General features: G+C 36.4%; 2 protein-coding genes and 1 pseudogene across 2 annotated transcripts; all 3 read right to left on the bottom strand.

Moving 5' to 3' along the window:
• Positions 1-13: 13 nt before the first annotated feature.
• On the bottom strand, positions 14-3,830 carry LOC111498565 (beta-carotene isomerase D27, chloroplastic). The gene is made up of 6 exons (XM_023149855.1): positions 3,215-3,830; positions 3,044-3,136; positions 792-853; positions 528-634; positions 304-399; positions 14-212 (listed from the first exon to the last, which is right to left on the bottom strand). The coding sequence occupies exons 1-6, from the start codon at positions 3,602-3,604 to the stop codon at positions 163-165; spliced, it is 798 nt and encodes a 265-aa protein (XP_023005623.1). The 5' UTR covers positions 3,605-3,830; the 3' UTR covers positions 14-162.
• A 1,373-nt stretch (positions 3,831-5,203) lies between these two features.
• Positions 5,204-6,845, bottom strand: LOC111498666 (transcription factor MYC2-like). The gene is made up of 2 exons (XM_023149997.1): positions 6,532-6,845; positions 5,204-6,416 (listed from the first exon to the last, which is right to left on the bottom strand). Exons 1-2 carry the CDS (start codon positions 6,816-6,818, stop codon positions 5,393-5,395), a joined length of 1,311 nt encoding a protein of 436 aa, XP_023005765.1. The 5' UTR covers positions 6,819-6,845; the 3' UTR covers positions 5,204-5,392.
• A 4,433-nt stretch (positions 6,846-11,278) lies between these two features.
• The window catches only part of LOC111498780, a 3,697-nt pseudogene continuing 2,879 nt past the window's right edge, over positions 11,279-12,096 (bottom strand).

The raw sequence follows: 12,096 nt of genomic DNA, 5'->3' as shown, positions 1-12,096 counted from the left end.
AAAAAAAAAAAAAAAAAAAAAAAGTAAACATAGTAAAGTTTTTGCAAAGAAACAACATTGTTGCCTCTCTAACACAGCAAGAGAATCTATACACTACAGTATGTATCCGACAACGTATGCAGACATGGTGATGAACAGAATCAAACCATGAAAGAACGTCATTTAAGCTAGTAATTTAGGACATAACGACGAGCTAGGATTGGACATGGAACCTGTCAGCAAACAAACACAGATGAAGAACACAAATCAGCTAAAAACCAAGAACATACTTGATCATTGCAAGAACTAACAGATTCCTCTTACATATATCCTTGTAGCACGGTTGCTTCGACACGGGATCCTCTTCGAACAGCGGTGGAACTTGACCGTATATCATCTCACAGCTCATGTCTTCAAAATCTAACAAGGTGATAAACCAAGAACAAATTATGGTTTTTAGGCCTTGAATCCAATCTGATCAGTACAAAACAGTACTGAAAATGCATATATATGTATATATATGTTCTTGTAAAACAGTATATACATACTCGGATTCATGGTGAGAGGGAGCCCAAATTCGTTGGTGAAGAAATCTTGTGTGGGTATCTTGCACATATTCACACACATACCCACACACCCACTGTTCTCGAGGTACCTTCGACAGGGATTCAAAAGTACGTTAAAGAAAATTGAATGGACAGATTCGTGTTCATTCATGTCGTAGTCTTAGCTTATCGATGGATGGAGACAGACGAAGGAGTGTTTTCCTTAATCGACTAGAAATTTGGTTATAGCGAAAATGTAGTTTATACCTGCATTTCTTTATATGAACTCCACTTCTTTGCTTTATACCGTTTACCTCCACTTCCACAACCTACAGACGAGGAAGAACAAGATCATAATTTTGTGAGTTTCGAAACTAAATATGGTAGGGTTAGACAGTTATTGCACGTTCCGAAAACACGGATTCAAGCCAACTGCATCGTAACCCATTATCGACACCATTGGATCAGTTAACATCCTTAAACCCTCAGAGACTCAAGGAGCTCTGGTTGAGTAAACCAACAGCTGAAATATACTGTTCTTTTCAAGTACCATAGAAACCTCTTATAAGAATATTAGGAGCACTCTAGAAACTTACTGATTTTAATCACTGAAAATCGAATTTCTAGTCATTTCGTCGTAGTCTAATATTAAAGCTCCAATAACACTGTAATCCAACAATCGAACTCAAAAGTTTAAGCAAATGAGTTACTGTGAGATCTCATATTGGTTGAAGAGGGGAAGAAAACATTCTTTATAAAGTGTGAAAACCTCTCCCTAGTAGACGCGTTTTAAAACCTTGAGGGGAAGCTCGGAAGGGAAAGCCTAAAGAGGACAATATCTGTTAGCGGTGGGCTTGGGCTGTTACAAATAGTATCAGAGCCAGGCATTGAGCAATATGCCAGCGAGGACGCTGGGACCCCAAAGGGGGTGGATTGTGAGATCCTACATCGGTTGGAGAGGGGAACGAAACGTTCCTTATAAGGGTGTAGAAACCTCTCCCTAGTAGATGCATTTTAAAACCTTGAGGGGAAGTCTGGAAGGGAAAGTCCAAAGAGGACAATATTCGCTAACGGTGGGCTTGGACTGTTACAAATGGTATTAATGTCAGGCACCAAGCGTTGTGCTAGCAAGGACGTTGGACCCCTAAAGGAGGTGAATTGTGAGATCCCACATTGGTTGGAAGGGGAACGAAACATTCTTTCTAAGGGTGTGGAAACTTCTCCCTACTATATGCTAGAAGATGATATTAAAATAGATTTTTAACCTTTTAAACCAAGCTCTCAACACTTTAGAAGACTAGAAAGCCTCGTGCATTTGTACCTTACACATTTGTCTTGTTTGATACTATTTGTAACAACTCAAATCCACCGCTAGTAGATGTTGTCTTCTTTGGGCTTTCCCTTCTGGGCTCTACTCCCCTTGGGGGCTCAACGTCCTCATTGTCACACTGCTCGGTGTCTGGCTCTAATACCATTTGTAACAACCCAAGTTCACTAACAAATGTTGTCCTCTTTGAGCTTTCCCTTCTGGGCTCCACTCCCCTTGGGGGCTCAGCATCTTCGTTGTCACACAGCCTGGCGTCTGACTCTGATACCATTTGTAATAGCCCAAGCTCACCGCTAGCAAATATTGTCCTCTTTGGGCTTTCCTTAACTTCTACTCAAGGTTTTAGAACGCGTCTGCTAAGGAGAGGTTTTCACACCCTAATAAGAAATGCTTTGTTCCCCTCCCCAACCAATGTGGGATCTCACAATTCACCCCCTTTGGAGGCTCAACGTTCTCGTTGGCACACTGCCCAGTATCTAGCTCTGATACCATTTGCAACAGCTCAAGCCCACTGCTAGTAGAAATTGTCCTTTTCAAGCTTTCCATTCTAGGCTTCCCCTCAAAGTTTTAGAACGCGTCTAATAGGGAGAGGTTTCCACACCTTTATAAGGAATGTTTCGTTCCTCTCTCCGACTTATGTGGGATCTCACAATCCACCCCTTGAAGGCTCAGCGTCCTCATTGTCGCACCGCCCAATGTCCGACTCTAATACCATTTGTAACAACTCAAGCCCACCGCTAAAAGATATTGTCCTCTTTAGGCTTTCACTTCTGGGCTTCCCCTCAATATTTTAAAACAAGTCTACTAGGGAGAAGTTTCCACGCCGAATGTTTCGTTCCCCTCTCTAACCAGCGTGGGATCTCACAACGAGTTCGGAGAATAATTTAGGGTACCATCAAACCCATGAGTTTGTCCAACTACTAACCCTAATGCAGCTAGTAGAACCAAGTAGTTCAGGGCAAAACTCTTGATTCTAAAACAACAGACAACAAAGCTTCCCAAATCAACAACAAACCCACCTAGAATGCAGCACATAAGCAATTATCACTCACTATCCCTAGCAGTTCATAGCACATAAACAACCGATCATCAACACTACAGAGTCAGAGCACATAAACTGATTCCTCAATTGAAAAATTCAAACAAACATCCAAATCAACAGAACACAAAGGATTCAATGAAATGAAATTACCTCCGATGGGCCGACTAGCCACTGAAAGAACGGCACCGTTATCGAAGCATTGAACTCACAAGCCCATTTCGTCGGAGGAAACAATTTCCTGAACTGCGATCATCAGTTTCCGATTCAGTTCACACGATGATCGGAGAAGACGAAAATATATAGAAAGAAAAACAGGCCGACCTGAGCCGGAGCGCCGGGAGGGAGCATAGACAAGAGAACCTCACGAACCACGAGCTGTTGTTGCATACGATTCTTCCCTTGCATTACCCTTTTTGAAGCATCGACAAATCGTTCGTAGTCATAAAGAAAATCCCACCATCCGATCTTCTTCGTTTGCTCCTTCGAATTTGCGTATCGCTCCATTTTCTTCGCAAAAAGTGTCATGAAAACCTTCTCAAATGGCCCATCATTGTATTTGGTTTTTTGGCCCAATGGCGCTGGCTCACCAGAAGCCTCCGCAATCCCACATCGAATAATTCTACTAAATTTCTGACCATTCCCCCTTTTTCTACTCCTAATCTCACACGGAGCTGTGAAGAATTGGGCGCTTTGTAGCTTCAAGACCACCATTTGTGGTATGGTACTATATGATTCTTCCTCTTCAAATTTTGCTTTGATATGATATCCTAACGATGCATACGATACACGTTCTGGGTGGTTGATATCGTCTCGTTTCTATCCATTCACAATTTTAGAGACGTGGGCAAGAATAGGGCAGACATTGAGATATAGGGAACGGAATGAGGTACTTTAGATGAAATTGAAGTTACAATCATGTCGGTTGAGACCATTGAAGTGAACAATATCATTGATTCGAGATCATCGAGAGGTTTTGATGAACTTGATGGCTAAGATTTAGATATTATTGAAGAACTTACATGAAGATGAGGTTAGAAGCCAATCTGTGGCTGTGGTGTACGAAGCATGGATATGGGCAATTTGTGGTGGGTGTGACACTTTAAATGCCACATCCTCTGGTTTATGGGGGCAAAAGTACTAGCTCAATTTTTACCGAACACGACTTAACTTTGAGTACGTTTTGCTCTATTAGCTAGAACTAGTACAAGATTCGTTAGACTTTCGTGTACGAGTAAATATCGTTATCTCTTGACTAGTCGAGAAACTTTCAAAGTAAATCCTAGAACTTAGCTTACACGATGGGAGACACCTTCTTGTGTAACTAGTCTGGTTAAGATCTTTTGTGAGATCCCGCAGGTTGAAGAAATGAACGAAACATTATAAGGGTGTGGAAACCTCTCTTTAACATACACGTTTTAAAATCTTCAGGGGAAGCCCATAAAAGAAAGTTGAAAAAAGACAATATCTACTAGAGGTGGGCTTGAGTTGTTATAAATGGTATTAGAGTCAGACACTGGATAATGTGAGGCACTAGTCGGAATAGGGATGGGCCCTCTACAAACGCATTTTAAAACCTCGAGGTGAAAGCCCAAACCCTTTACAGACACGTTTTAAAACCTTGAGGGGAAACTCGAAAGGGAAGGCCCAAAGAGGACAATATATGCTAACAGTGGACTTGGGCTATTACAAATTGTATCAGAGTCAGTCGTCAAACGGTGCGAGGCACTGGTCGGTGTAGGACTGGACCCTCTCCATAACAGACCCGTTTAAAACTTTGAGGGAAAGTCTGGAAGGAAAAGCTCACAGATGACAATATCTTCTAGTAGTGGGCATAGAAAACTAAAAAAGAAGACAATATCTGCTTGTGGTGGGCTTAGGTTGTTACAAATGATATTAGAGTCAGTTGCTGGACAGTGTGAGGCACTAGTTGGAGTAGGGATGGACCCTCTATAGATGCGTTTTAAAACCTCGAGGGGAAAGCTCAAACCCTTTATAGACGCGTTTTAAAATCTTGAGGGGAAACCCGAAAGAGAAAGCCCAAAGAGAACAATATATGTTAACAATGGGTTTGGGCTATTACAAATGGTATCAGAGTCAGTCCCCGGACAGTGTGAGGCACTGGTCGGAGTAGGGTTGGACCCTCTCCATAACAAACCCGTTTAAAAACTTTGAGGAGAAGCCTAGAAGGGAAAACTCAAATATGACAATATCTACTCGTAGTGAGCAGGGAAAACTCAAAGAGGACAATATCTGCTTGCGGTGGGCTTATGTTATTACATTTTTAATCATGTCCTAGTGAGACTCACCAACTTTCTAGACACGTAGTACTCTATTATTCCCCGACACAAGAATTACAACATGCACATACCGATCTGCAACGGTCAACTTCTAATACATATCGTGGTTTTCAGTGGAATCTCAACTCGATCGTTCAAACAATACTAACGTAAAACATGCATACACCAACTTACAACGATAAACACGAACTAAACGATCAAATCAACATTGAAGTCGTTGAAGTAGGGCGATTCTTAACGCCTTTTCTCCCAAAACAACACCTTGAGGGACTCTAACAACAACATCTTGCAGCATCAAATCATTTACACTTGACAAACTTGCATGATGAATTTGAAGACCCAAATCTCTTAGAACATTCAAAAGCCTCGCCGATGGATGATTTTCATCTCTGCATTGAACTCTCACCATTGCTTCTGATCCAATAATCTTCACTTCTACATTGTTCTTGCTGTTCATCACACAGTTCTTCTCCAACGTGCCGCCACCGCCGCTGCTTCCGCCGTTACCGCCGCCGCCGCGGCCGCCGCCTAGCATGGCCTCCAATGATTGAACCTTGGACTTAAGCTCATTGATGTATATCACAGCATCCGCCAATAAGGAAGCTTTGTCCATTTTTGATACGTTTGGAACCACTGATCGGAGCGCGTAGAATCGGTGGTTCAGCTTCTGCCGCCGCTGCCGCTCTGCCTCCACATGGTTCACCGGCGGCGTGGACTCTGTTTTACTCTTTGTCGGTCTCCTCCCTCTCTTATTGTCTATGTTTGATATGAAATTCCCATCGGAGTTACCAGAGAGAGAATCCGACGACGATCCTCCTCCTCCTCCACCAGCACCACCACCACTGCTACCCATCTCTCCCTTCGTCACGGCGGAGCACGGAGGCGCGTGTGCTTCAATCAACCCTCCACCACCACCCTCCTCCTGATTTTTTTCTTGAAATGGTGCAAAATTTGCAAACCCACATCCAAAAACCGATTTTGCAAACTGAGCAAGACTCCAATCTTGTTTAATCAACTCAGAAGAACCCAATTCAAGAACCCCACCAGAAATTGAAACAAAAACCAACGTTTGAATCCCTTTCATACGTGCTTCCTTAACTCGTTCGCATTCATACAAATCTAACCCATCGTCCGCCGTTAACCAAACGTACGTACCCGAGTCGAACACTCGACCGACCACATTATCCGTCATGTTAAACAATCGTGTCACAGATAACGTATAGTACCTATAATTAAATATATCATAACTCATTAGCTTAAACTATGAATAAACAATTACTAATACGAAAAAACCTTTAAGCTCAAATCGAGCTTCCAGGTTTCGTAGTAATTCAATCATACCATTCCAAGTCAACGAAATCGGTACGTTTTCGTTGATCTACCGCAGCTTCATCGAACCCGAAACTAATGAGTTGAGCATTGCCACTAAGTGGCTTGCTAGGACGAGCAACAAAGTCCCTAGTGCCTCGAAAATGGCCATCTCTCCAATTAAAAACCAAATTTTGAGTGAGATGATCCTTAGAAGCTATCCAAAAGATTGAATAAGCCCACCATTCATGGCGATTATGGAGGATGAACTGAAGCTTTTGCTGAAGAGTGGAAGCCATTGAATTTGGTGAATCATCCATAACTCCAAAAATAAATAAATAAATAAATAACTTTTTTTTTTTTATTTTAAATTCTTGTGGGTTTGAAGGGACCAAATGGAAAATAGAAATTTGAGATGAAAAATTGAAGATTCAAATCATATAGACAGACAAAAAAACAATGAAAGAAACTTTATTTATAGAAGACATCAAAGGATCCCACTTGTGTCTGTGTTTGATGTTTTAAATGTTGGGAAATTCCATAATTTTAGGCACTAATTCCATGTGCTTAAATTAAAATTCATTGGGTTTATTAAATTTCTTTTTTATTTTTAAAATATATACGAACAAGAACGAGAACAAGAACGAGAACATGAATATTTTATGTTTTATTTAGCTCAATTTGTCGCTATATTTATAAATTTATAGAATAATATGTTAATATAACAATTTTTTCTGATAAAATTTGTTCATATTACCGTATTTTATTTATTATTTTAGACGTGTGAATTAAGATATGTTGATAAGATTTTTTTTTTTTTTGTCGTTTTATTGTGACTTTAAAACTATATCATATTCATAATATTTGTATCTTATATGTCAAATTTGATTTCGAGAATATGATGTAAGTTCAATTTTTTTTTTCTTCTTTCAAACCGTGCGTTTACAAACGGAAGGTGCAAAGTGGGGTAGGGTTGAGTGTCTTCGGGTCTACGACATGAACCTTCTTGAGTGGAACGTTCATGATGAAGAGGGGTCGGGTGCTTTCGAGTATGCGATATGGATGATATAATAGCTTGAATTTTGTAAGAGTTTCATTAAGTTTTATTATTTATTTTAATTAGACGAGGACGCCTCGATTGATTCTTGTTCTAGATATTTCTATGATAAGATTTAGATTACAGAGTATAAGATTTCATATCCAATTTGAACGGTAGACAAACTAATGGAACGAATTTAAGATTTAAATTATTAAATTTCTCAGTTTACTACGTTTGTAATGCAATTGTATATTTCGGTTAACACGAACATAGCTCAACGAGCATATCGTCACTTAATTCAAATGGGTCCGGTTTAAAATAATGAATCAACTTATTAATTTCATCCTACAATCATTTCTCGAAAATACAGATTCTTTTCACACTTTTAAACCAACAAAAAACGTGAAAATCAGTCTTCAGGTTAAATTACTCGTTTGGTCTTACGATTTGAATAAAGTTTGATTACAAAAGTTCAAATTTCAATCTCGGTTATTTAATAAAATCACGTAAATAATCTCTACCACTAATTACCAGTCAGCTACATTACTTTGTACTTAATCTGTTAGTGACTTTTAATCGTCATACATTCAATCTGTTAGTAGCTATTTACACGATTTTATCAAACTATAGAAATAAAATTTAAAATTTTAAAATCATACCGATTAAATTCTAACTTTATCTCTTCCAATTGATCACCTGAGAAGCCTGTAACGAACCGCCTATAGTTGAATATATACTTCTCTCGGTCGATCCACCACGGCTTGCATGCAGTTTGATAGATACTAAATTTGTAATTTAACCTAATATTTGTAGTATCAGTGAGGTATGAATTTGAAGAAATGATGTCTTAACCCGATCGATTATTTCATGATTTTAAATCGTAAATCTATTACCCGAGAAAACATGATAATTACGATTGAATTATACTCAATTTTTATTTAAATAATAAAATATTATTTCTACTATTATTATTATTAAAGGAAATCAAAAGGAAAAAAGTAAAAATAATAATAATAATAATAAATAAATAAATAAATAAAGGGAAAATGAACCGAACTAAAATCAGTCTCAGTTAACAATATAACACAGTTTATATCCGTTGAATTAGGACATTTAATTCCGTACCACGTGGGACCAGATTTATACACGAATCATTTCCTCATTTAGTCTTTTTTTTTTTAATAAATAATAATAATAAAAAATTCAATTTCCCGAGCAGGCTCTAAATATTCCCGTATTTAAATTTACGTCGATATGTCAGTATTTCTATAAATACCTGTCTCGATATCGATATAAGAGATCTATAGGTTAGTTATCGGGTCGGAAAGGCTTCGATTTTGTGTAAAAAAAAAAATGCACTGGAGTTGGCAATCACTCACAAATTCAATAAAAAATGCATGGGATATCACCTAATATAGAATTGTTTCAAGCCAAATATGTTTAACTTTGGAGTTCTTATAATGAGGTCATCGAGTAAAAAGATGGACAATTTCATATTTGTAAGTTAATTCCTATTTGTTTGAAATGGGACGTTTTAAGTGATTATATTGCATTCAAGATTAGAATGAACTTGTCGTTGAACCAATGTCATCACATGCTTGAGTGAGCTAAAACGCAATCATCTTATACACTGAACTAGCTATAAGCTATAACTTCGTGTCAAAGCATTAAAATAAAAGGATCAGAAAATGCGGCGGGACAAGAACCACGGGACCCTCCACTAATCCAGTAAATGAAAAAACAGAAGTGCGCTTCAGCTCGATTGCACCTACCGAAAAAAACCCTTTATTCTTTGAATGATAAGACTAGCTTCAAAGCTCCAATCATGTTCGGGGATTACCTAATAATATATTTAAATTAAAATCTATATATATATATATAAGGTTAATTTTTGAGATGCATAATGAAGATTGAATGTAGGTTGAAATTAGGGGAAGAATGTTTTGACGCACGTGAATATCGAGGGCGGCTTCCCAAGCTTCATTCTCCTTTGAATCATTCAATTAATTGCATATCTCTTTGTTTTTCTTCTATTTTTCCTTGCAATTATATCAACAACTAATTTTATTATTATTATTATTATATATAATTAATTAATCAACTCTTACTATTTCCTTTACTTTAATTTGAATTTAATAATGAAATGGTCGGTTCATATTTTAACTTTTAATCTATGAATTGGGACATAAGGTAAAAAAAATGTGGGTGGATATTTACTTACCTACTTTCTCTTATTTTTAAGAACTTAAATGATAAAAAAAAAAAAAAAAAAAAAAAAAAAAAAAAAAAAAAAAAAAAAAAAAATTAAGATTGATCTTTGATAAAAATTTATTATGATATTGAATTATTAATTTTGTATCTAATATGGTGTAGAATAAATTTTTTAAATTTTTGGTAGAAATAAAGTTTAATTATGTATTTAATGAGTTAATTTTTTTTAAAAAAAATTAGAAATTAAAAGTTTATGAATATTAAATATTTTAAAAAATTTAGAGACTTATTAAAAAAAAATTCATATAATTGAAAATATAGACTTATTACAAATTTTTTAAACTTTATAGTTTTTTTTTTTTTTTAAATTTAACCTTAAATAAATTCAATCGATCTTTTATCTTTTGTTAATATTGTTAATTTTCTATATATATGATACTTGCATATTTGTTGTACATATAATGTAGTTCGATAATATAAATATAGTTGAAATTAGAGGCAGAAAAGAATAGGTCAAAATATACATTTGGTCCTTATACTTACGTTAATTAATGTCTTAGTCCCTAGAAGTGACGATTTAACTCATTTAGTTTAAAATTTGAAACAATTAAGTCCGGTAAAACCAACCTGATTATAGCACAACGGATAAACACAAACTTTCGATCAAGAAGCCATAGATTAGAATTTTTCTATCTCCACGAACTGTAATCCGTACTATAAAAAAATTAGATCAGGTTGACAATTAAGAGAGGAAAAAGAGGTACTTTGACCAAGAAAAGTGGCACACACATAACACATTGGCCTTCACTTTGAAACTAGAATTAGAAAAAAAAAAACAGACACAAACTAAGGCTTGATTTGTTGCTTAGGATATGAAGCAAATGAGATATATTTGTAATCACGTAGCCCCCACTTCACAACTCAATCCAATTACTTTGATTTAAGTTTCAAAGAGAGAGAGAGAGATTGTGATCATTCAACTTCAATAGATCACATGCTATCATGCTTTGTAATGTTATGTTTTTGGTCTATTTTCAACTTTCTAAATCATTCTACCATGACTTTTTAACCCCTTTCTTTGGTCTGTGGGACCTTTCCTTAGTTGTCTCTCAAACTATTTAAATGAAAGTATACTTATAGGGCGTGAGTTGCTTCTATGATGCATAAAATGTCATTCTTATACTAACTAAACATATCTCATGACTACAAAAGTCATCGACTGAACCCACTAGTTCACTCTATCATTCCAGTCTAATATATTGTCAATCATGAGAAATATTCACGACAGTTGCTAACGAGATTTCACCAACCCATATTGCACTTTTAAAAGTGTTTTTGAGTACTTTCTTAGTGATCAAGTACACCAAAAGCACTCAACAAGTGCTTCTTTACAAAGTACTTTCAAGTGTTGGTGAATCTAATTGAGAAATTTGAATACGAAGCGGAATAAGTGTTTTTAGGTGTGCTAATACATCTACACTTAGATGTAGCCCATGGTATGTGCACAATTATGGATAGATGGATACAAAGTACACAACCAAATCATTTGGGAAATAGCACCTATGAATAAATATGAGATTCACAAGTTATAGAATTCAGAGTTTGAAATGAGGAAAGAAAGTTTATATGAATTTACGCTACTAATTAACAGAAAAGTGAGAGAATCCAGTCACGAAAAGATTCATTTAAGAAGAAAAAGTAGAAAACGGAACTTGAATCAAACACACCGAAATTGGTGCAGTAAAATCCGAAGTTCAACGTTTGGAGACTGTGGATGCGATGCTTTCTGCCTTGATTCGCCCAATGAATAAGAAAGAATTCCCTGTTCAAATTCACGAAGTTTGAGTTAAAATATATACCTTCTACTGAAAATTGATCANAAAAAACAAAAAAAAAAAAAAAAAAAAAAAAAAAAAAAAAAAAAATACATATTTGACTTTTAGAAAAGATGTATTTCTTAACCAATTGATCAAACTATGCTTGTGATTTACCAGATTAAACCATGTTCAAGTTAGTAACCATGTCAAGCTCATTTTCCCGTACAAAACAAGTAAAAGTCACATGATCATGATTCACAATTCCAAAAGAACTAAAACACACGTTTGGATACGCCCAAGAATGTTGAATTCAAACTTGATGGTAGATTTTCTTCTTAAGGTAAGAAACCCCACTTTCATTCGAAATAATGGTTTCAGATCAAGAGGAACATGAAATATGGGAAGCGACTATCTTCCACTCAATAAGTCAGTCACAGCATATACATGTTATCTCCAAAGCAAGTAACAGAGTAATAGAATAGAGGATGATGTTAATTTTTTTTTTTTTTTTTTTTTTTTGGGGGGGGGGGG

The sequence above is a fragment of the Cucurbita maxima genome, unplaced genomic scaffold, assembly GCF_002738345.1.
Source record: "Cucurbita maxima cultivar Rimu unplaced genomic scaffold, Cmax_1.0 Cma_Scf00025, whole genome shotgun sequence".
Lineage (NCBI taxonomy): Eukaryota > Viridiplantae > Streptophyta > Magnoliopsida > Cucurbitales > Cucurbitaceae > Cucurbita > Cucurbita maxima.
Note: the sequence above shows the minus strand (reverse complement) of the source record. Positions and strands in the feature narration are given on the sequence as shown.